This window comes from Eptatretus burgeri, chromosome 9 (assembly GCF_056783735.1).
Source record: "Eptatretus burgeri isolate ZD-2024b chromosome 9, Ebu_testis_v1, whole genome shotgun sequence".
In the NCBI taxonomy this organism is placed as follows: domain Eukaryota; kingdom Metazoa; phylum Chordata; class Myxini; order Myxiniformes; family Myxinidae; genus Eptatretus; species Eptatretus burgeri.
The window spans coordinates 72,260,784-72,285,502 of record NC_140969.1 but is presented as its reverse complement, the minus strand read 5'-3'; the positions used below and the strand labels follow the sequence as shown (position 1 = coordinate 72,285,502).

At 44.8% G+C, this 24,719-nt stretch overlaps 1 protein-coding gene across 2 annotated transcripts in view; it reads right to left on the bottom strand.

The window, feature by feature from the left end:
- PWWP3A (PWWP domain containing 3A, DNA repair factor) overlaps positions 1 to 24,472 on the bottom strand; it is a 50,870-nt gene extending 26,398 nt beyond the window's left edge. Inside the window, exons 1-5 of one of the 2 annotated variants that reach the window (XM_085895656.1) lie at positions 24,317 to 24,472; positions 15,549 to 15,864; positions 14,589 to 14,711; positions 12,543 to 12,610; positions 12,184 to 12,281 (exon numbers count right to left, since the gene is read on the bottom strand). In XM_085895656.1, coding sequence (XP_085751782.1) covers positions 12,184 to 12,281; positions 12,543 to 12,610; positions 14,589 to 14,711; positions 15,549 to 15,813 — 554 coding nt within the window. In that variant the 5' untranslated portion in view covers positions 15,814 to 15,864; positions 24,317 to 24,472. The remainder of the gene's footprint in view (positions 1 to 12,183; positions 12,282 to 12,542; positions 12,611 to 14,588; positions 14,712 to 15,548; positions 15,865 to 24,316) is intronic. The other variant, XM_085895657.1, reaches the window with a different exon arrangement.
- Positions 24,473 to 24,719: the final 247 nt, after the last annotated feature.

Genomic DNA, 24,719 nt, shown 5'->3' with positions numbered 1-24,719 from the left:
TCGCATTAAACTCAGAAACTACATCCATTATAAACTTACTATACATGTTGAGAAAAATCAAGCACATTAAAGTTAGAACTCGACAATGTCGTCATCATCCTCATCATTGTCACATGGAGTGTTTGTGCAGCCAGAGCCCCTGCAGTTTCCACAAGCTGGAGTGCACTCAATGTTGTGCTTCTTGCATGTGCATCTCATGGTGCTACATTCAGCCTGGCAGTTGCACCTAATGACACGCAACATCTTTTCAGGAGCTGGAGCTATTGATGTCTGAAGTGGCACAAAACCCTCATCACACTTCTGCCAACCCAAGTCTGTGGAAGAAGTGTGCAAGTCTGACGTCTTGAAACGAATCAAAGACCACCTTCAGAAGCATGCCGAGTCTGCAAAGATATCTTCTAGAACTTCAGTGCTCTGGGTTCAGTATATGGACATGCTCGACATTCTACGCAAATACATCTGGACAGAGCGCACTGGGAACTGGGAACTACATCTACAGGCCATCCAGGAAATGCTGCCTTACCTGGCAGCCTCGGGCCACAACCTGTATGCCAAATCTGCGAGGGTGTATCTGCAGCAGATGTCCAACATCAAAACTCAACATCCCAATGTCCAACAACGTTTTGATGAGAGGTTCCATGTGGTTCGACGAAGTGATCGCCTGTGGGCAGGTCTTTCATCTGACCTGATCATCGAACAAGTTCTGATGAGAAGTTTGAAGACCAGCGCGGTGCTCACACGAGGGCGAGGAATGACAGAGCAACAACGGCTGGTATGGCTACTATCAATGCCTGCCTGTGCACAAATAAACCAGGCAATGCAGGAGCTCACAGGTGTGAACTACAATACTGGAGAGCAGAAGAAGGACATGACCAAGGCAAGACAATCTCGTGACTGGAAGGACACACTATCAGCTCTTCAGTATTTACAGGAACGGAATCCGTTCAGTAGTGATCCACGTCTGAGGAACATTGCCACTGGAGTTCATGCACACCCCACCGTCAACGTCGATACAGCACATGCTGTAGGAGCCAAAATATTGAAATCTATGGATGGGAAAACACCTGCCGAGTACACATTTAAGAGGAAAGACCAAGTTGTCACCCTCGGCATGAAGTCATCTGTCAAGATTGCTGGAGAGCAAGTCCAGGTTGACCGACAACTCCTCTACCAGAGACTGATCACTGTTGCACAGACAGCAGAACTGTGCAGCTATCCACCAGCCCTCAGATTCCTCTCTTCAGCTCCGAGAAGCACACAAGCCAGTCTTTGCTAATGCCATCTGGGATCTTCTTGGATCCGATGTCCCAGCCGATATCCCCAATGATGGGCAACAGTACGTTTTGGATGGCGGTGCACTTGTTCAACGCATTCCATGATCTCGTGGATCTACATACAGAGACATATGCCACCAGTACACTGATTATGTAACGAAGAAGTACGGAGATGCCATAGTCGTGTTTGATGGTTATGAGAGTACCAACACGAAGGACATGACACACCAGAGATGGTCTAAAGGGAATGCCGGCACAACTGTGACATTTACAGCTGACATGCGTCTCACAATGAAGAAAGAACAGTTTCTTGCCAATAGGCAGAATAAACAGCAATTCATTTTTATGTTGAGTGAAGAGCTTCAGAAGAACTGTGAGACACACCATGCCTCAGGGGATGCTGATCGCCTGATTATACTGAAGGCCATGCAGTCTCTGTCTGCTACTGTCACCAACACTGTGTTAGTTGGTGATGACACAGACCTCCTCGTCCTCCTATGCTACCATGCAAGCTTAGAATCCCATGAACTCTTCCTTTGTCCCGAGCCAAAGAAGAACACGTAGAAGCCTCGCATCTGGAACATCAAGGCTACAAACAAAATGATTGGTACCAACATATGCAAGCACATACTATTTCTACATGCAGTTCTTGGGTGCGACATGACATCTCGTCTTCATGGGATTGGAAAGGGAGCTTCCCTCAAAAAGTTCAAAGCAAACAACACATTCCGTGACAGGCCAAGGTTTGTGATACATATCCAGCTTCGGTATGTGATGTGGCAGATGCAGGAGAAAAAAAACATCGGTGATAATCTACAACGGAAAGTCAACTGACACCCTGGACACAACTCTCTGAGCAACTCTCACATGCACCCTGAGCAACTCTCACATGCAACCACAGACATTACCACCAACATCAGAAGCAGCAAAGTATCACAGCCTGCACGTGTATCTGCAAGTCCAAGAATGAAAGGGATGTGCAGATGAACTTCTTCCGACAGACTGGGGTTGGCAGAAGTGCGACGAGGGTTTTGTGCCACTTCAGACATCAATAGCTCCAGCTCCTGAAAAGATGTTACATGTCATTAGGTGCAACTGCCAGGCTGAATGTAGCACCATGAGATGCACATGCAAGAAGCACAACATTGAGTGCACTCCAGCTTGTGGAAACTGCAGGGGGTCTGGCTGCACAAACACTCCATGTGACAATGATTAGGATGATGACGACATTGTCGAGTTCTAACTTTAATACGCTTGAATTTTCTCAACATGTATAGTAAGTTTATAATGGATGTAGTTTCTGAGTTTAATGCGAATTTTCATTTCAACACCTTCGTCAGGCAGATGTGATTACCCTGAGTGGAATTGTGAATTTTGTCATGTTTCAATGATTTACATAATTATATTGTATTGCCATCTATAGACTTGATTTCATCTTGTGTCTTCAACGTTTCTTTTTTTTTGTCCAGGAGCCAAAATCAGTATCAGGTAAATATATATATATATTTTTTTTCCGGACAAAAAAAATTGACATTTTTGGACAAAAAAGCTATAATTTTTTATTTTACCCTCAATACATTTCACTTTTTTATAATTATTCTTGTATATCAATATACTGACCATAACTAGTTACAATTAGGTTGCAGAAAAACAAATATTTACATATTAAAATATTGTTACGTTTGAGGGGGGGTATGCATTCAAAGGGTAATTAGGATGTTTAATTAGGTATGCCATGCTGTTCGAGTGTACCAGGATCTCGATGTAATAAGTAGCAATTCAGTGGTGATAAGTTGTCTAGTAAATGTCCATTTCTTCAAGGGGGAAATGATAATTGTCACGTAATTAGATAGCGATACGGGATAGGGTAAATGTGTCTGCGTAAACCCCTTTTAGTATTCTCTGGAGGCTTGCCGTGACGTCACAGGACAGTGCTGCGGATGGCTCCGCCCCGTGATCATGATTGGCGGAAGGCGACGGCGCAGGGCCAATAAAACGGCTCGATTGGAAGTGACGAGGATGGGAGGATAAAAAGGCTCTGTTTGGGGGAAAGGTGAAGAAGAAGAATATCGGGACAGAAAAACTGTTCTGGTGGAGGTTGTTGTGCTGGGAGCGTGCTTTTTTTGGGCTGTTTTCGATCCTGGTTTCATCGTGTCTTGTAGCCTTGCTGAGCCTCGTGCCTCACCTCAGTTGGCTCTGGGGTTCTGCTGGCTCGGAGTACGGGGTCTAACGGCGGGCGGACCTGCCTCCCTCTCCTGCTCGCAATTTGGCGCCAGAACTGGTTCCCTGGCGGCTGTTTGCGGACTTGGGCCAAGACCAGGAGGTCGACAGCACCACGGTTTCTCCTGCCCCCCTGACGAGAGCAAGGCCAGCTCGTCCAATGCCAATCCAGGGACTGTTGCGTCCACACCACGGGCCAGCCTGACCACCAGGACCAGCTACGTTGTGTGTCTGTGTGTGTCTGTGTGTGTCTGTGTGTGTCTGTGTGTGTCTGTGTGTGTCTGTGTGTGTCTGTGTGTGTCTGTGTGTGTCTGTGTGTGTCTGTGTGTGTCTGTGTGTGTCTGTGTGTGTCTGTGTGTGTCTGTGTGTGTCTGTGTGTGTCTGTGTGTGTCTGTGTGTGTCTGTGTGTGTCTGTGTGTGTCTGTGTGTGTCTGTGTGTGTCTGTGTGTGTCTGTGTGTCTGTGTGTCTGTGTGTCTGTGTGTCTGTGTGTCTGTGTGTCTGTGTGTCTGTGTGTCTGTGTGTCTGTGTGTCTGTGTGTCTGTGTGTCTGTACCTGGCGCCTTAGAGGGTTTGAGATTTGTATATTCATTGGAATTGTCTGTTTTCCCCACGCCCGAACCCACACCACCATCCTGTCGAATCGCTTCCCTCTTCTTGCCGAGTCTTGTTATTTCTGGTTAGAGAAATAAACGTTATCAACTCAGTGAAAAGCGACTCGTGCCACCTTCCTCGTCCCGTTTGCGGTAGAGCGATTACAACCGCCATCTTTGGGTTATAAATAAATAAACCGCCTCCATAGTTTCGGCTCATTCTACGTTGGCGGGACTGTTCAAGTCCCGTGGATGTCACATTGGTGTCAGGAGTGGGATGTTCGAACCCCTCTAAATTATACACCAGGATTAAAATCTCGCCACAAATTGGAATATAAAATTACGACAGAAAAGCGCACGAGCGCGGGAAAATTTTGGCGGGATTTTTCAAATTAAAATGAATTGGCGGCAAACGGGACTTCTGCACCATGGCGGATTGCAGATGTTTGAGGAGGAAGGCCACGTGTCTGGCAGCGAGTCGGGGGAAGAAGGGAGAGACGGGGGTAGGATTGAAACCTCCCCCATTCCAAGCGTGGACCGTGCTTCATCGCCCGTAACGGGGCCGGCAGCGCTGGAAACCGGTGCGATGATGATCCAGACAATGTTGGAACGTTTAATAGCAGACATGACAGTACAAATAGCAAATTAATTTGTGACACAGAGGGCAGAAATGATGGCACAGAGGGCAGAAATGGCAAATCAATTCGTGACACAGAGGGCAGAAATGATGGCACAGAGGGCAGAAATGACGGCAGAAATGGCAAATCAATTCGTGACACAGAGGGCAGAAATGATGGCACAGAGGGCAGAAATGACGGCAGAAATGGCAAATCAATTCGTGACAGAGGGCAGAAATGACAGATCAATTGGGGGTAATGGGGGAACAGGTGGGTGCATGGATTGATTTAATGAGGGATGAATTGGGGGAAAACATGGAGAAAATGAAAACTGAGATGCAGGAGTGTGTGGATGTTCAATTGGGGGAAATACAAAGTAAATTCGAGGATAGATTGGAGGAAACAAAGATAGAAATTACATTGGAGGGGGAAAATATGCGGAAGAAATTGGTAGATAAAATTGATGCAACGAACATTCGGGTTGATAAAGTGGATGAAAGCCTGGAATGTCATCGTGCCTGTGTGGATGCTCGTATGCAGCTGCAAGTAGAAGAGTGGGGAGAGCTGAGGAAGCAAGGGATGAATTTGGCGGAGGAGGTAAAAGGATTGGAGGCTCGTTTGGACGAACAAGATAAAATTATGAGCCAAGATGAAGTCTTGGATAAAGGCCTGGTAGAGTCGTCTTTTAGAAGTAGAGAGTCCGGGTTGGTTGAGGAGCAGCTACAAACTCGCGACGGAGCCTTGGAGGAGGTTGTGCGGGCCCAGAAGATCCTGCGGGAAGAGGTGAATCGGTCCATTCAACGTTTGGAACAGGAGGCAAAATTGACCCATGAGACTCTCACCACAAAACAACTTTGGCCACAGTGGGCTCTGAAATTGGATACACAGCCACAATGGTGTTTGATCCCTGGGCTGGATTCGGACAAGGGAGAAACTGAGAAGCGGGCCACCGTAAAAGTGATCCCGCTGGTAAAGTTTGACAGGTCAGGGAGCCTTGAAGCTTTTCTGACGCAATTTGAGTGTATTTCCCAACTAAACGGGTGGAATGAGCAGGAACGTACAGGGAATTTGGTGGCAACGTTGCGGGGACCAGCCGCAGATGTGTTAAACGTGATCGCGGAGGGATGTTGACCAGCTCCCACATTTGCGAGGCGTTGAGCCGTCGGTTTGGTTTCGCAGCGAACTGTGATCTGGTGCGGGCCCAGCTCCAGCACCAGCACCGCAGATTAAAGCCGGGCGAGACAGTGCAGGAGCTGGCACAGGACATTTACCAATCAGTCAGGATCGTGTATCGGGACCTTACAGTGGAGGCATGGGACAGACTGGCACTTGAGAAATTTTTAGCTGCTCTTCCGGACCCTGAGGTCCGAGCGCTGGTGGAGCTTCAGGATCCACCCACCGTGCACCGAGCGGCCGAGTGCGCGGCCAGGCTGGCCCCGTGGAGTCGGCCGGGTCGGGTGCCCGAGAGGCCATCGGTGACGATCCGACAGGCGGAGATTCAGGATAAGGGAGGGGGGCTGGGAGAAATTGGCATTACCCAAATGCTTCAGGAGATGAATCCTCCTGCTGAACCGCCAGGTCTATCCGAGATGCCCTTTCATACGTCGGGTCCGGAGATCACCGTCGGGGGTCGGGGAGACTAGATTGGGCTGAGCATATTGGGCCATGCTCGGCTGCTGAGATTGTGGCGAAGTGCCTCCTTTGGTGAAAAAAGTGAATTGTGGGAAAATTGGCATGGGTTTGTCAGTTCTGCTGGGTTTTAGAGTGACAATCGGGACAGTGGGTAATTGGTAACAAAGCGGGCACGAGTGGCTGTCCAATGGCTGGTGCGTGGATCGGGTGAGAAGTGCTGTGTGAGTTGTTTCAAGTTAAGAAGTGAAATGTATGGTGCACACATTGATTTTTTATTGGACATGGTGTGGTAACAGGGAAGGTCATGGTCGGTGAAGTGTTAGAAATGCAGGTGTCACATGTAAGGCCGATGGGGTGGGGATGATGTGCTTGTCCACAGGGATTGCTGAAGCTCACGGTGAGCGGGAATTGCGACCACCCCTTCAAGGAGATTCACCCCTGGTGGCTAATGGTGACAGTGTCTGGAGGCAACTGGGAGAGGGTCTGGTTGGGCGACCAAGGCGGGTAGGACCTTGGCGACCCAGGAAGGCCAGAGGAGCCAGTGAGACCCCTTCCAGTGTGTTGTACGGGGTTAGAGCTGATGGCTACCAGGGGGGTGGGAATCAAAGGGAGCGGGGTGGAGAAACGTCCGGGTTGGACTAAAGCCTACCTGTGGGCATGGTTGCACCTGAGATGCCCCCATCATCTTGTGGTAACCCACCCCACGGCCATGACGGGATCCAGCCTGCATCATGAAAATGGGGACCATGACCTAGAAATGTGATGATGACCATGATGTGAGTGTTGTGAAGATGTGCGAGTCCCACTCGATCCCGCACAACTTGACATGTGCAGCAAGGGCATGATGTCCGAATAATTTTGGGGCAAGTAAATTTGAAAATTGGCTCCCCAGGTAACGCTGGGTCTATTAGCATCCACTGGGGGACGCTGTCAAGTGTAAATATTCCATGAATAGTGTCGTTAAGGCTTAGAGTAGGAAAGTACAAGTGTTGTGTTTTTGTGGAACCTTTTGTTTCCCCTCCCCAGATCACTGGAAGAGTGTTGGGCAAGAGCGATGATCCAGAGGATGGAGTGAAACTTCGCTCAGTGCTCTCAAGTGATAAAATAAAAAAAATTATTGTTTAGGCGAGGATAAGGCCATAGGGGGGGTAGTACATGAAGCAGGATAGATAAGTTCGCTGCGACTCGCTGCCCATTGCCCCTCCTACTTTATTTTGTTAGGTTAATTAGGTGTGAGTCAGTAAGTGTTAAGGCTGGTACGGTAGCGCCTGTGATATACCTTGCAGGAGCTGCGGTACCAGAGGAGGGGGCAGTGTTACGTTTGAGGTGGGGTCTGCATTCAAAGGGTAATTAGGATGTTTAATTAGGTATGCCATGCTGTTAGAGTGTACCAGGATCTCGATGTAATAAGTCGCAATTCAGTGGTGATAAGTTGTCTAGTAAATGTCCATTTCTTCAAGGGGGAAATTATAATTGTTAAGTAATTAGATAGCGATACGGGATAGGGTAAGAGTGTCTGCGTAAACCCCTTTTAGTATTCTCTGGAGGCTTGCCGTGACGTCACAGGACAGTGCTGCGGATGGCTCCGCCCCGTGATCACGATTGGCGGAAGGCGACAACGCAGGGCCAATAAAACGGCTCGATTGGAAGTGACGAGGACGGGAGGATAAAAAGGCTCTGTTCGGGGAAAAGGTGAAGAGGAAGAAGATCGGGTCAGAAAAACTGTTCTGGTGGAGGTTGTTGTGCTGGGAGCGTGCTTTTTGTTGGGCTGTTTTCGATCCTGGTTTCATCGTGTCTTGTAGCCTTGCTGAGCCTCGTGCCTCACCTCGGTTGGCTCTGGGGTTCTGCTGGCTCGGAGTACGGGGTCGAACGACGGGCGGACCTGCCTCCCTCTCCTGCTCGCAATTTGGCGCCAGAACTGGTTCCCTGGCGGCTGTGAGCGGACTTGGGCCAAGACCAGGAGGTCGACAGCACCACGGTTTCTCCTGCCCCCCTGACGAGAGCAAGGCCAGCTCGTCCAACGCCAATCCAGGGACTGTTGCGTCCACACCACGGGCCAGCCTGACCACCAGGACCAGCTACTGTGTGTGTGTGTGTGTGTGTGTGTGTGTGTGTGTGTGTGTGTGTGTGTGTGTGTGTGTGTGTGTGTGTGTGTGTGTGTGTGTGTGTGTGTACCTGGCGCCTTAGAGGGTTTGAGATTTGTATATTCATTGGAATTGTCTGTGTTTTCCCCACGCCCGAACCCACACCACCATCCCGTCGAATCGCCCCGGGTCCCTCTTCTTGCCGAGTCTTGTTATTTCTGGTTAGAGAAATAAACGTTATCAACTCAGTGAAAAGCGACTCGTGCCACCTTCCTCGTCCCGTTTGCGGTAGAGGGATTAGAACCGCCATCTTTGCGTTATAAATAAATAAACCGCCTCCATCGTTTCGGCTCATTATACGTTGGTGGGACTGTTCAAGTCCTGTGGACGTCACAATATCAATTTTTACAATTTTCTCATTTTCCCTGAAGCCGGGTGGTGGCCATATTGGATTTCCATGATTTCAGGACTTCCCCCACCTCCCCCGGAGGATCCCTTAGGACTTTTTTTTTCTGTCACTGAGGACATATCCAGGAATCAAAATCTGTTGAGTTTGCTTTTGTTGCAATTTGTGGGCGGTCATCCGACATTTTGACTGTACTACAAAGCTTCGAATCTCTCAATCTTTCCATGCCCTTCTCCTTCAGAGGTTTTACATGCACCTCTGCCTTTTGGCATTCCTTTTTCCCCTACTATGTTAGTACTATTCACGCAAATGTTCAATTCATTACCTAATCTTTTATTTTTCTTCAGATATTACTCAATGAAATTCAACTTGCGTAAAAGTCCCAGGAATGGAACCCTTATGTGAGGACTGTCTGTATACTGTCGGACCCCAACATTCACGGTTCCGCTATTTGCGGACCCCAAGTATTTGCAGTTCATAAAATGTGACCTGCTTCAACATTTGCCGCCCTGTGCTTCACGTATTCACGGTTTTTTCACGGGATTTTTTATTTTCTTACGCATCACGAACCACTGGAAACCTAACCCCCCTTTTCCCCATTGAAACAATGTCCCAGCATTTGCGGCATTTTTGAGGAACATATTCCCCACGAATGTCGGGGTCCAACAGTGTGTACACGCCCCAACACCTCGAAGCTCATTGGAGAGCACCACTTCAAGCTAGCCATTCCACAATAATCAAATGCCATGTGATGTACAAGGAACCCATTGTCAAGCATGCTGGGGATTTATACTGGTGGCTGGCACACTACATCTTACCTTGCAATGTTCTGTCCCATCACGTATGTTGCGATAATTCGGAATTGTGCCCCATTTGCGATGCCCCTGAAACCATTTTTCACGCTTTTGTTGAATGCTTGAGGTTTGCCTCCCTTTTTGCAGTTTTATCATGCGTGATTCAGGGACTCGGTTTAATTTTTACACATTGTGTTTTAGCTTTGGTTTTCATATTCCTCACCAATGGAAAAATAACACCATCTGTCCTGAAGCTCACCTGGATCAGGAGCATCAGTCACTCAAACCCCCTGCAGACCCCCTTAGGGCCTGAAGTTTTAATGCCGTGAACAAACTTTGGTACATCAAAGGTGATGAAGGTTGTCAAGTTTCATTGAAATTATGTGTGTACTCCAACATGCTGCTCTTGCACATTCCCTCTCTGCTCTTTTCACAATCATTTAGCAGAGGTAATCTGCCCTCTTGCTTTGAAATCAGTAATCATCATACCATATGAAAATGTGCAAAAACTGACGACGTTAATGACAGACCTATTAGCTTGCTTCCAATAATCAGATCAGGACAGTCTCTCGAGACAGATCACAAGCTTTCAAAACAGTTTGGAGAGAAAGGCAGGATACCAGACTCTGCCCATGGCATCCAAGCCAACTCCACAAGTCTTACTGAATTTATCTATTCTCAGAGCCAGCATGTGGCTCTCAACAATCCTTTCATCTCCTCTCCCTGTCAACACTGGAATTCCCCAAGGTAGTGTTCTGGGCCCAGTCCTATTCCTGATCTTCATTAATGGTCTCTCTGACTGAGAAATCACCTTGATGTATTTGATGATGACTCCATCCATCATTCAGATTGGCAGGCAGCAGCTTCTTCCACTCTTCAGACTGAATTGATCACAAGCTGGTCAAGCAATTAGAATGCGTCTTAGTCTTCACAAGTCTCTCACTCACTCTCTCTCCAAAAGGACCATATGGCAAAATCTACCACCTACTTTTTTTGTACAGATAGTCAATGATTGTTAAAGAGGTAGTACACTGAATAGATCAGGACGTAACAGACAAAAATAGGACACGAACAAGGATAAAGATGCAAAATGAACAGTGGAGAGACAGAGACAGAGACAGAGACAGAGACAGAGACAGAGACAGAGACAGAGACAGAGACAGAGACAGAGACAGAGACAGAGACAGAGACAGAGACAGAGACAGAGACAGAGACAAACACTAACAGCAGAGTCGAAGGGCAGGATAGAGGGAGACTTTGGCAAACGGGTGTGAGGAGGATTGTGTTTGAAAGGGGGGGGGTGGGCATTAGATGATGCATGGGGTGGACAAGATGGATACATAAGGAAACTCCAAAGAGGAAAAACTGGTAGTTTGTAAGGAGAGGGGGGGGATTGGAGTAGAGTTTAGTTTGGAGGAGATTTGAGATGGTGAACAGCTGTGTCAAAGACTTGGAGGAAATAATGAGATGGAAGAGAATGTGGGAGATAGTTACACAGGTGGGAAAAAAAAAGAGCAGCCAATGAATGAAAGTGATCAGTGATCCTAGATTGAGGTAGTTTCACCAGAAGGGGGTTGATGGTGGGCCATGTGTGCCCTGCAGAAACCTGGGGGGAGGGGGCGGGTACAAAGCACGGAAAGAGCAGAGAGAAAGCGACAGAAGACAAAGCGACCACTGACACGTCTGTGATAGCAAAGTGATCAGCCCATAGACTCAGCTTCACTGCAGGAGATAAGAATAACATTGAAGGACTTGTCTTCCTTCTAGTGATACTCCAAAAATCCAGAATCACTGCTCACCTCCACTCATTTGTTTGTCTTCTTCCCACTTGCAGAACCAGCTTCCACATTTTCTGCAATCTCAATCTTCCCATCAGGTCTTCAAAATCGCTGTTCACCACCATCTCAGATCATTCCCCCATCCAAACCATGATCTTTTCCACCCACGTTAACCACCCCCAACCCCATCTTTCCCAATTTCCAGTTTTTCCTTCCTGAGAGTTTGCTTCTCTATCCATCTCGTCGTCCTCATTCTTCTCCACACCCATTCTGTGTCTCTCCGCCTGTCTTTCTCTTTATCTTGCAGAGTTTTGATCTGTTCAGTATTCTTGCTCTTCTATGAGCTATGACTTTGTCAAAGAACAACGACAAAAAAAAAAAATCCAAAAATAAAATAAACTACATCCGCATTCTTCGACCATCGCAACGTCGACCGATATGCATCCACTCACATTTTATACTTATAACAAGTTTGATTGAAATCTCTTCAGCTGTTCTCAAGCATCACATTTTTACCAAAAATGACCTCTGACCTCTTGATGCCAAAATCTAATCAGTTCATCTTTGCATCATTATACATACATGTACCAAGTTTGACTTGGATCCCTTCAGCTGTTCTTAAGTTATCGTGGTAACAAAAAACCATCATGGACGAACGGATGGACAACCAAAAAATACAATGCCTCTGGTGACTTAATCGGCGGAAGCTTAAACCCCCCCCCCAAAATAAAAACAAGTTCTACAGTACATTCAAAAGCCAGGCCAAAGTATTAATGCCACAACTCCACCTCTGCATCTTCTTCTTGCAATCACGCATATCCTTGCTGAGGAACAGCACAAGGACAGTCTTCTTTTTCTTTCCATTGCTGGGAGGCAGCCGCTTCAGCTAGAGCACGCACCACATTGTATAGTTAGAAATTGCAAATCGATTGAAAGTTTAACAACACTCAATCCCATGACTACGTGATCAGAGAGAATCTACAAAACAAGACGACAAAACTACAAAACTACGAAGACCTCAAAATCTAATAATCCTAAATGCACTTTTAATTTATTCACAAAATTACTCCAGTTTTTGGAAAATTTTGTCCCATTGAAACCTTCTAAGTTGAGTTTTCAAGCAATGTCTCAAATAACGGGAACTCACCAATGCAGGGTAGTAACAGTAATGTCTGTATTTAGCCCACACAAGATCTCCTTCTTCAATGGTTGGATCTTTGGGAAAGCAAAAAAGGAAAAATAAAAAAAAACGAACAGAACTGATTTTTACCTGGTAAGGCTTCATCAAAAATTAAAAATGGAGACTCGATTGCAAAATATAAAAATCTTCATTGATTCAGACATCAATTCCAATACATTGTTGAGAAAACGTAAACCAAAGATGCTGTGATGCATTTCCGAGAAGCACTTTGCAATTCCCCAAGGGTGGAGATACTAATACTTTACTTTAGAGCCGAAATACACCACGGAAGCGAATGAGCAACAGTCCATCGATTGAAAATAGTATCGTTACAGATCTGGTTAGAAGGTAATGTTGGCATCATTATGACATCGTAGGTATTAGCACAGGTATGGTGTAGTTCCCCTAAAATGAGTATCGAACACATGTTTGAAAATATCTTGCTCCCATGCCACACACACACACCACACCCACACACACAGTGCCTGTCCAAACCTGCTTCTTGTCCCCCTACTGACATTCCTGAGCCTTCCCAGTCAGTCATTTGTCCCAATATGAAAACAGCAAAAAAAAAAATTGTTTTCTAAAATAATAGTAATAATAATAATAGTAATTAAAAATACATTTAAAAAACACAAATGCACCCTTATCCAAAGGAAGCGGTTCAGTTTGGTATTTTCAATATGAAATAGGCAAAGCCTAGAAACAAATGAAAACCACCCTCTAAAACCCACCCTGGGAACTACCCTTGAGAATCCTCTAAAATTAAACACGGTGGGTGAGAAAGGTTCTTCTTCTTAATTTTTGACGGATAAATGGAAGGACATAGCGAAATATTGAAGTAGCCTACCGCTTAAAAATGAAAATCAATCAAATAAATATCCCTTTTGTTTTGTTTGCAACCACCATTCGTGACATTTTGTTCCCATTACATACTTTGAATACACATTATATTAAAACAAACATTCTCAAAGTCTACTGTTGTTCGCACCCAACCTTGTTGTTGTCTGCAGAGTTGGGTTCAAGTGCAAAAGCGATCAGGAAATATACATCACACTTGGATTCAAATATGTCAGCAAATGATCGATTTTACTTTTGACAGATTGCAACTGATCAAGAGAGCTCGGGGAAATGTATTCGAGTTATCCATTAAATACATATAATATATCATGTGCAAATATGGTGTTCAACCAGACTTGGTGGTGCAATGGTTTGCGTGTGTTCTCTGAATCTGGGAGGTTCAAACCCAGCAAGGTCACACCAAAGAAAAAAAAAAAGAAGGGTATGTTCTTTGCTTGCTTGATGCTCAGCATTTAAAAAGGATAAGACATGGCCAAAACCACAAGTTGGTAATTATGGCACAGGCTTTGATGGGCCAAATGGCCTCTTCCTGCTGTTGAAGTCCCTTGTAAGGGAACTCCTATTATCTTCCTGTTGACCAGTACTTCAATAGTAAAAATACTAGATTATCATACATCCCATAAGACAAAGCAACATCAAGTGTATCAGAAGTACTGGATTTGCATTTGAATGTGAAACATATCAAATGCATTTACATTTCAATGCAACTTAAGTACTTAATCAATGGATGTATAAAATCATTGTACCAATGAATGAAAATGATTGTTACATTAAAATAAATACATTAAAACTAAAATGTTCCAGTTTCAGAGTAAAGAAGAGGAGAGTTATTACGAATAAAAAGCAGGGGTCTTTTACTCAGAGTAGTTAATGAATGTAATGACCTCCCTGAAAAGGTATTGGAAGCAGAAATCGTAGTTGGACTTGAATTTGAGTTAGATAGGTATCTTGAAGCAATTGGAATAGAGGGAGGGAGAGTAGAACTTGGATATCAGCAGGATTGCACAGGCTTGGTGGGCCTAATGGCATCCTGCATTGAAGTTCATTGCATGCTTGAATGTTACAGAGTTACAAGACTAAGCATTTCACCAACACACCATGGATGATTAATACAAGTGAGCACGCAAGACAAATGTTGAACTGAAGAACTACCATTGAAGGATATCGAGACAAGCTCTTCCTCCTCCTCCTCCTCCTCCTCCTCCTCCTCCTCTTGATTAATCTCGGCAATGGCACAAGAAGAGAGTTCAGACTCTTGAGGAAGGGATGCATATTCTGCAAGGACATTTTATATCAGGATACACACACACAAAGGTACAAATGTGTTCAAACAAACTACAGCATGTGTGAGAAATGCAGTTTGCAATCTTCATTCGTTAATATCACAGCAATGACTTTTTAACATCAGAAGAAAGTACAAACATAGGGGCAATTCCCCTGGTCACAGCTGGAGAAGATAACCAGGGAACCACCGATAGGCATGGATGACCCACAAAATATGTAATGGAGAAGAAAGTAAATATCTACAAAAAAAATTTTCCGAAATGCCATGAACAAACCTTGGTACATCATGGATGATAAAGGTTGTGGTCAAGTTTCATCAAAATTGTGGTTGCAGAGAAGAAAGCAAATACAAATTTTGGGAGGCAACCCCTATGTAGAATACCTTGGACCCCAATTTTTGTTTTAATATCGTGAACAAACTTTAGTACATCAGGGGTGATGAACGTTGTGGTAAAGTTTCATCAAAATTATACGTGTAATTTCAGAGAAGTTGAAAGCATTTGTGGACGGACAGACGGATGACGCGCAATCCCATAAGCTCCCCGGAACTACGTTCCAGATGTGCTAAAAACTACCACAGAGAATTCCACAAGAGATAAAAGTTCAAAACATATGACATCAACAGTTTATTTGGGCGAATAAACTTTCAAGCATTTACATCAACTAAGACCAATTTGATGTACGACAAAGCAAGGATTCATATTTGAAATATTGCAGGTGAGAGATTTGGTTGTCCATTCAAACAAGCATAGTCAAGTTCAACAGTAAGTACAGAATAGCTCCAAGTTCAACGAAAGGGGAAAATATGGAAATGCAAGACTAATGTACCTGGATGGTCTCCTTGGAGCACATCAGCCATTGAAGGCACAAGAGCTTCTTCCTTCGGAGCATCTTTGGCCATGTGGATTCCCACCGATTGCTCGCACGTTTCTGGAGATGCTTTCTGCTTGGGCTCGGGGAGATGAGCAGGTGACGTGTTCTCAGATTTCCTTCGTCTCTTTGCGTAATTGAAGCTCTTCCGCGATTTCAATGTCGTCCTCAGCATTTTCGACTCCGACAGTAACCCCTTGTTTTGACCACTCCGGACTCTCATCTTTTAATGGTTGCTTTTCTGCAAAATAGGTGCTCAGCTTGTGGCCCAGTGCTGTTTGAAAAAGCAGAGATTTCACTTTGAAGCTTTCAAGCAATCATTTTCTTTATTATTATTTATATTTTTAATCCAGTACGTACTTTGTTGATGCTGGATATTATTGCAAAACATTTTTAAAATTAATATAGCATTCAAAAAGGATGTTATTGTGGAGGTTCATAATAATTTCTATTGCATCACAAAAAAAAGAAGAAAAAAAAAAAAAGCAATCAGACATTGCAGACACACGCCAGGACTTTTGTGTGGTGTATTTTGTGTGGTGTTTGTGTACTGGTGTGTTATGTAATTAATAAGACACAATTGGAACTGCCACTTTATAACTGCTGGCAGTAATCACCATGTACCAAGACGTCCAGCTTTGATCTGACACCTGACCTGACCCTGACGTTTAATATTGTTCAATTGAATTTAGAAAGATTGAAATAAATTCAATTTAAATCAAATGAAAAACCAAATAGGTGCAGTCCTGCATTGAGGTCATCAGAAAGAACCCAAACAAGCAAAATGCAAAGATGAAGTCATCAGGAGGAACCTCGACAGGATTCACATTTCAGCTGCTCCGACTCGACCCGCAAATCCATCCAGGCACAGCCAAGTGAGACTTATTCAAAATAAAAATAAAAACGCACCCAGGTCAAAAAACAAACAAAAAAAAAAAAACTTCTGGTTGCCAGACACACATCCGATCAGGTTTAAATTTAAAGCATATATTCCCCATGACGCCTCGATCATAATTGTGAAGTTTCATGTCAATTGTTCAAGCGGTTCAAAAGAAAGAATTTAAAGATTTTCACTCAATCCAATATGGCTGCCAGACTACGTGACATCAATTATTCGTGAATACCATGGTGGCCCCAAGACTTGGGGAACATTTGTGTGAAGTTTCCCCTCAGTCCGTCCATCTGTTCTGGAAAAGGTTTTCATAAGTTTTAGGGTAAATCCAATATCGCTGCCAAACCAGGTGACCTATGACATCATGTGTGTGAACCTTTTGTTCCTCATGGAGAGGCAGTCATACGTGTAAAATAAATCCAGCTTTCAACTGCAGCGCTTTGCTGGTAATGTTCACGTGCACCATGAACGGCGATTGTCTTTTTGTGAGACGAGGTCAATGATTTTGAGCCACCATTATTGAAGAGGGGTGCATGGGCCATGTGGAGCACATGCAGCATGCGCATCAATGTGAACTGCGGTTCCTAATGTGCCTCAGACTCACCCAATAAAAAGGGCGACCCAGAAAACACTGGTCACACTTCATCGAATCATGTCAAGACTACCGCTTCAAGATCGTGAGCATGCTGCTGGTCGTCTCACCGCTGGACAATTGCCGAGAGAAGTCGCACGGGCCTTTGATGTGCACATTCCCACGATCTACAGGTTGCAAAGCCGTTTGCAAACCAATGGCTCCACTGCTGACCATCCATGAGCTGGCAGACCACGAGTAACCACAGGTCAGGACCGCCTGGTCGTGAGGCACCATCGTCGCTTTCCGTTCGACACGGCTGAGGACACAGGCAGAGCCACTGTGGGGGTCCACGGCAGGCAGCTGAGTGGCCGTACAGTGCGCCGTCACTTGGCCGAGAGGAACTTGCAGTACAGACGTCCAGCATGGGGCCTGGTTCTTCTTGGTCTGCATAGTCAGCAGCGACTAGTGGTCACAGTGCCATATCCACTGGCACCATCGCGAATGGAGAAGGGTGCTTTTCACAGACGAAAGCCGCTTTTGCCTTGACCCACCAGATGGCCGCATCAGGATTTGTCGAGCATCAGACCAGAGGTTCGCAGGTGCAAACATCTTAGAAAAGGACCGATGGGGTGGTGAAAGCATGATGCTGTGGGGTGCTATGGCATTAATCAGAGACTCGGACCTGTTTTCTTTCAAAACTTTGGCCGGGGCCACGGAAATGGCATCAATGCTAACCGGTACATCAACAAAATTGTGCCCCTATGTTATGCCTATTTTTCAGCGACACCCAAATCATCTGTTCCAGCAGGACAACGCCCGCCCACACACAGCACGAGTCACTCAGGACTTCCTGAGATAGAACGGCATCACCATCTTCCTACATCCACCACGTAGCCCTGACCTCAACCCCATAGAGCACGTCTGGGATGCTCTGCAGAGACAACTGAATCAGGTGAACCCAAGACCTCGCACCGCGGCTCAGGTCAGTGCAGCCATCACCCAGGCGTGGGACCAAATCCCTCAACGGCAAACCAACAACCTGGTGCACTACATGTACCGAAGATGCAGGGCTGTACTGAATGCCAATGGAGGACACACTGGACAGGTACTGACTTTAGAAAGAGCTGGTACCTCGCAAAGGGACTTAACCCACACCATCCAGCAAGACATTGAGCACAATACAACTCTTTGTAACCCCATGTGTTTTGTCCGTTTTAATTTGTTAAATGAGAAAAAAAAAAGTTATCAAAATAAACGACAAATGAAACCAAATTTTCTTTCACGTTTGTAATGCCTCTCAGTAAAAACATATACATATATACACACACACAAATAAACACGACATAATAGTGACCGCAGCTTTTTGTGCTGCACTCCTCAGGGTAAAAAAAAAAAAAAAATTGCAGCAAGTGAAGGCGTGTGCTGTATACGCAGGTCTCAATAAGGTAGACGCTCATTGGTTCAGTCGTAATGACGTCACGGTCAATCCGAACGCCCATTGGTCGGCTCATCTTCACCTCGAGCTCCCATTGGCTGGAGCAGAGTTCGCGGATGACCGACGTTTGCAACCACATCCTGGAGAGAGGGGGGATGGGTTTCCCCTAAAGGCCCAGTCACACCTTGACGTTTTAGCCAGCTTATGCCGATTTTTTGAAAATTTGTCTAAAACGCTGGTACACGTCAAATACGTTATGGGTAAGTTTTGACAACATTGAGAGCACGCTGAAAAACACTGCCATACGTCGTTGTACGCTGGCTTTAAACGTTGTACTTTTCGGATGTCCTCAAATTTTCCATGCTTGAAATTTTAAGACTTATGCCAGCGTATGACTCACACGTTCCGCATAACGCTGGCCATAAGTTGTAGGCAAGTCACGAGATCGTTGACACACGTTACTTGTAAGTTACTCATAAGTTGAAACACGTCGAGGTAATGTTTAGCGTACCCGAAACTTATTTCTAACCTATGAGTAACGTGTTGTACTCATGTTATGCGATCGGTGACACACCGACACACGTTACTTGTAAGGTGCTCATAAGTCGAAACACATCAAGGTAATGGTTAGCGTCAGTGTTCCAGACTCCCTGGTTTTATTTTTATTTTTATTTTTTTTTCTTCCTTCCTTCAGTATGATGGTAATTTTAACACTTCAATTTCTAGTGCGGTTATAATATAATTTAATAATAGGCTGCCGCTCAACGATTTAAATCATAACCGCACTGTACACTGAACACCGTCATACCGAAGAAAAAAAAAAACCGGGAGTCTGGAACACTGACGCTAACCATTACCTTGACGTGTTTCGACTTATGAGTACCTTTCAAGTAACACGTGTCGATGTGTGTCAACGATCGCATATCGTGTGTACAACTTATTCCCATCGCATGTGGAGCGTATGTCATACAGCAAGTACGTCGTAAAATTTTCAACATGTTTAAAATTACAAGACGTACTCCACTTAATACGACGTATGATAGCGTACTTTAGCATTCTATTCAAACATACCAAATTCGACGTGCGCCAGCGTTTTAGACGCATTTTTCAGAGGTCGGCATACGCTGGCAAGATCGCCAAGGTGTGACTGCGATGTTGACACTTCCATTTCTGCGACGGTTACGATTTGAATCGTTGTGCGGCAGCCTTTTCATAACCTACGCCACGTCCTCGTCGGCGATGCGTGCAACGCGCTATGCCTAAGTTAGACTATCGGTGGGCATAGGTTGTGAAGGCCGACAACAGGTTCAGCATTCGTTGGTATAAGTTATCTATAACAACGAAACGTTCTGTGTCCATTACCAATACGTTATACACAAGACCAAGTCGCTATGAATACGTCCGAATCTTTAAAAAAACAACACATCAAAAGTTCAACGCAAGCCAGCGTTTTACATACATTTTAATACGTTGCCATTGCTGGCTAAAACGTCAAGGTGTGACTGGTCCTTAAGGTCCATTCACCATTTGTAACCATACTTCCCTTGATCATTCCATGCTGAAAGAGACGCAGAGATCATACAAATTCCTTTTGACGACATGATATTGGATCGGTGGTAAGGATGAAGGTTGCTTCCAACATACGTAAATGAAATAAGCTCCGACCTCGGCTCAATATCCTGAACATATCTCCATTGTGCTGGTCTGCACTGGTCTCCTGGTCTACTGATCCCCATTCTACTATACGTCGGCAGGAAGTATTGGGGTAGGTCAAGTTACCAGAACTCAACATTATTTTTTTAGGCCAAATTATCCATACTAGTACATGCCCGTATGTACGTGGCCATACGTGCTTGGCAGTACATGCAAAAAAATAAAATAAAAAATAAAAAAACTTTCAAACAAATACACAGGCCGTTCCTTCACTCTCGTAAACGACGACTGGATTGGGGCATTGTGTTTATCTATAAATGTGCATAAGAAAGAGAAATTATCAGAATACAGTTAGTCATCACTATCCGGAAGTCCGTACGTTGTAACCCGTAATGGGGAACGCGGCTGAGGTTCTCTTCCCCATCGGCCACGCCTACGCAGCAACGTGTCCTGTCATTGGTTGGTAAATAAAAGGCCATAACTTGGGAAGCACTTGTCCGATGAATATCAAACCTTGAAAAGGCACATGCTCAGGTCCCCAGCAATATACCTGGCAAGTTTCACTTAGATCGAACAAGTGGTTGTCGAGAAGCAGCGGTCACACACACACACACACACACACACACACACACACACACACACACACACACACACACACACACACACACACACACACACACACACACACACACACACACACACACACACACACACACACACACACACACACACACACACACACACACACAATTATAGATAGATAACATTGTACATGAGTAGTCGCTCCTATGGTGAAAATATAATCTCAATCCGACAAGCGGTTGCAGAGAAAAACACTAAAGTACTGTGCAGACATAGACAAACAAGACAACGATGCCGTGCAGAGCACGATACTTGTAAAATCCATCAAACAAATTTGACCTCAAAAATCATTGGTGGTTGAATTCAATGAACAAATATGCAACTCCTCTTCAAATTTCAAGTTAATCGGATGAAAATGGAGGATTTTAGAAATACCACCTTAGTTGTTGACCTTGGGCCTATGTTGACCTTTTAGTCCATGTTGACCTTAAAAATAATTGGCAAGTTGAATTCAGTGACCTGAAATATTAATCCTCTTCAAATTTCCAAGACTTTCAAGACATACAGGCAACCATAAAGTTAGATGGAAGTGCCTTAGAGTTGATTGTTGTTGAAAATGGGTTGAGACAGGAATGTGGTTTGGCTCTAGTGCTGTTTGACCTCCATGCATACCTCTTCGCGGAACAATGGAAGGAAAATGCAGCAGTGAACATTGCATACAAACAACAAAAAAATATTTTGAAGGTATTCCTACATTTCAGACGAGGACAGGTTCACTGAACTCCAATTCATGCAGCACAAGCTTCAAGAGAATTGGGGAAAGAAAATCCGCAAGCCAAGATTTTGCAATTGGGACCGAAGAGTAGAGACGAAGCTCCTGTCCTCCGTTACGTTGTATGGGTCCAAGTGTTGGACACCTCAGAAAAGATTTGAAGAGACTCGACCCCTTTCATTACAGATGCATTCACACCATCCTAGGCATCTCAAATCAGTAACAGTGGGTCGAGCAAGTAATTTCACATCTGAGTGGAAGACAGCAGTGGGGTATGGGAGGAACAGTGAAACCACGACATACAAAGTCTCCAAACATTGACTAGAATGGCTTGGTCGTCTGCCTGAATGCTCGATGGGTGAACACCAAAGACCAGCCTGGTTGAGTCGGCGACCGGAACCCCATCCACAGGGGGACCCACACAGGTGATGGGGTCATTCCATGTCAAATCAAAGAATCTGCCGTCATCTCTCAGATTTTTAGAAAACTTTGGGAACCAATTGGGACCCATGAAAAACGACAAGAACTCAAATATTTTTGCTAACAGCCTCTTAGTGAGATACAGACTAACGAACTTTGGACTAATTAGCACGACGTCGCAAATTCAAATAGCCATATCTCTAAAAGTATAACACCTAGAGAGCTGGTTTTGGTGTCATTTTAAAGGTATTTTCATGCCCTATGAATTTGTCTGGGCAACATTTTCCTACCTCCAACCACAAAAAAGTTATCACAAAATATAAACTTCAATCGTGAATCCCCCAAAAAAATGTATCCTTCAAATTTCCTCAAATTCATCCCAGAGGTACCTTATGATGTCAAGAAGCTTCCACATAAGTTTTGTGATGGGCACTCCAATAGTTTCTGAGATATGAGCAATAATGTACATGTACGTATGGCATATAGGTTCGAAAATCAGCATTTGTAATGTATTATACAATCATTCTAACCTAGCCATGACAGGGAACACAGGGAACACCATCAATTGCTTTGAAGAATCATATACTTTCATTTTCAACTGGGCCTGAGGGGAAGAAACAAGTGCTGCTGTTGCTGCATTGAAGAGGAAATTGAAAGCCTAAGTCAGGTTAGTGAACACTGTGTACTTGAACTCACTTATTGATTGTATAATACATTACAAATGCTGATTTTCGAACCTATATGCCATACGTACATGTACATTATTGCTCATATCTCAGAAACTATTGGAGTGCCCAACACAAAATGGATGTGGAAGCTTCTTGACATCACAAGGTACCTCTGGGATGAATTTGAGGAAATTTGAAGGATACATTTTTTGGGGATTCACGATTGAAGTTTATATTTTATGATAACTTTTTTGTGGTTGGAGGTAGGAAAATGTTGCCCAGACAAATTCATAGGGCATGAAAATACCTTTAAAATGACACCAAAACCAGCTGTCTAGGTGTTATACTTTTAGAGATATGGCCATTTGAATTCGTGACGTCATGCTAATTAGTCCAAAGTTCGTTAGTCTGTATCTCACTAATTAAGAGGCTGTTCGCAAAAATATTTGAGTTCTTGCCGTTTTCCATGGGTCCCAATTGGTTCCCAAAGTTTTCCAAAAATCTGAGAGATGACGGCAGATTGACGATTTGACATGGAATGACCCGATGGAAGAATGTCCCATGTGGATCTGAAGACCCCTGAAGATGTATGGTACGAAGAGACATCAACAAGTTAAGGTTGGTGAGCTACTTGAAGACGTGCCCATGCAGCTATCACCTGCAGAGAGCAACACCGAGAGCAAGCAGCATACCGAATATAATATCCAGAGAAGGCTCATGTGACATGGAGACAAATGTTTGGCCGAAAAGCAGAAATCAGTTTTAAATGAGGACAGAGCCTCATATCGTCCAACCTCTAATACCTGGTTCCATCGGCGTGGAGATTTCACAGTCCACACATGTACATCAAAAGACCCCTGGGTGTCGTCCCCCTTGAACTCTTCGGCTTTGCTGCACCACTCCAGCCAGAGAAAGAACTTCGGCGCAGGAGGCCCACCGAGCCTGAGCAATGACTGCCAACCTATGGTTGTTTGCTCATGGTCCCTCTCCTTTCAAATGCTGAGCATCAAACGACGAAGCAGCACGTTCCATGTTTAAAAGATTTCGGAAGACTCTGCCGGGGTTTGAACTGCAGACATTCCAGACTCGGAGGGGACGCCCGAATCATGACGTCACAGAGTCTGGATGGTGCAGTGGCGTGACTCAATATGCGGTAAATAAACAACATGGGTGTGGTTTTCACTGTTCGGTTCACCAAGTTCCGTGTAGAGCGCTTGTCAAGCGGCTTAAGCACTCACTATATACTCCATTCTGTACCATCCATAAGGAACGGCCTGCTGAGCGAATGAACATACCCCGAGTGTACAATCAGGGGATTCACTTCCATCCCAAGGAGGAAATTACACTGAAGAGGTAAAAAAAAAACTTTTATACTATAAATACAGATAAAGAGGTTTTTAACAGGTTTGCGCAGAGAGAAGGACTCGTCAACAAATGGATTCCGTCTTTGGAGGTTTTCAACGCTTTAAACCAAACACAGAGTCAAATTCTCCAACCACACAATCCAAGCGAACCACAAAACAGCCACCACACGCCAGCCATCGGCACGTGTTCCAAACATCAACGTCGGACCCTTTAAACGTGATGCGCGTGGAGGGGGAAATAATTAAATAAACAAAACAAACATCCGTTCTGTGCCCGTGGAGTTTGGGCAACAACAACCCGACGATGCCCGACTTACAACCGTCGAAACGTTCTCGGAAAAGTAACCGTCCAATCCCGAGACCAACCTTGACGAGCGACTGTTAATGTCCGTGTGTTTCACACGAAAACTCAACGGCAGCTGTAGATCGCAACGGCTGATGACACGCCCCCTTCAAAATACGTCACGGCTATTTAAACAGTTACGTCATGAAGTTTAATTTAATTTCCTTTTTACCAAAAAACATGGAATTATAAGCCGACGAAACTGAGGTATTACTTAAAATCATAAGATTTTTGTATCGGTGTTTACACGTGACGGACTACGTCGGGACGTTTCTGATCGCGTTACCGCCCGCGACACCGCCCCGAGAATCAGCAGCCAAAACGCTGAAACAGTATTCAAAAGGAATAGCGATCCGACTCGCGAAGCCACAAACGAAACCAAACATTCGATAAGATTCATTATTATAGCGAACGCAGTGAGCTTCA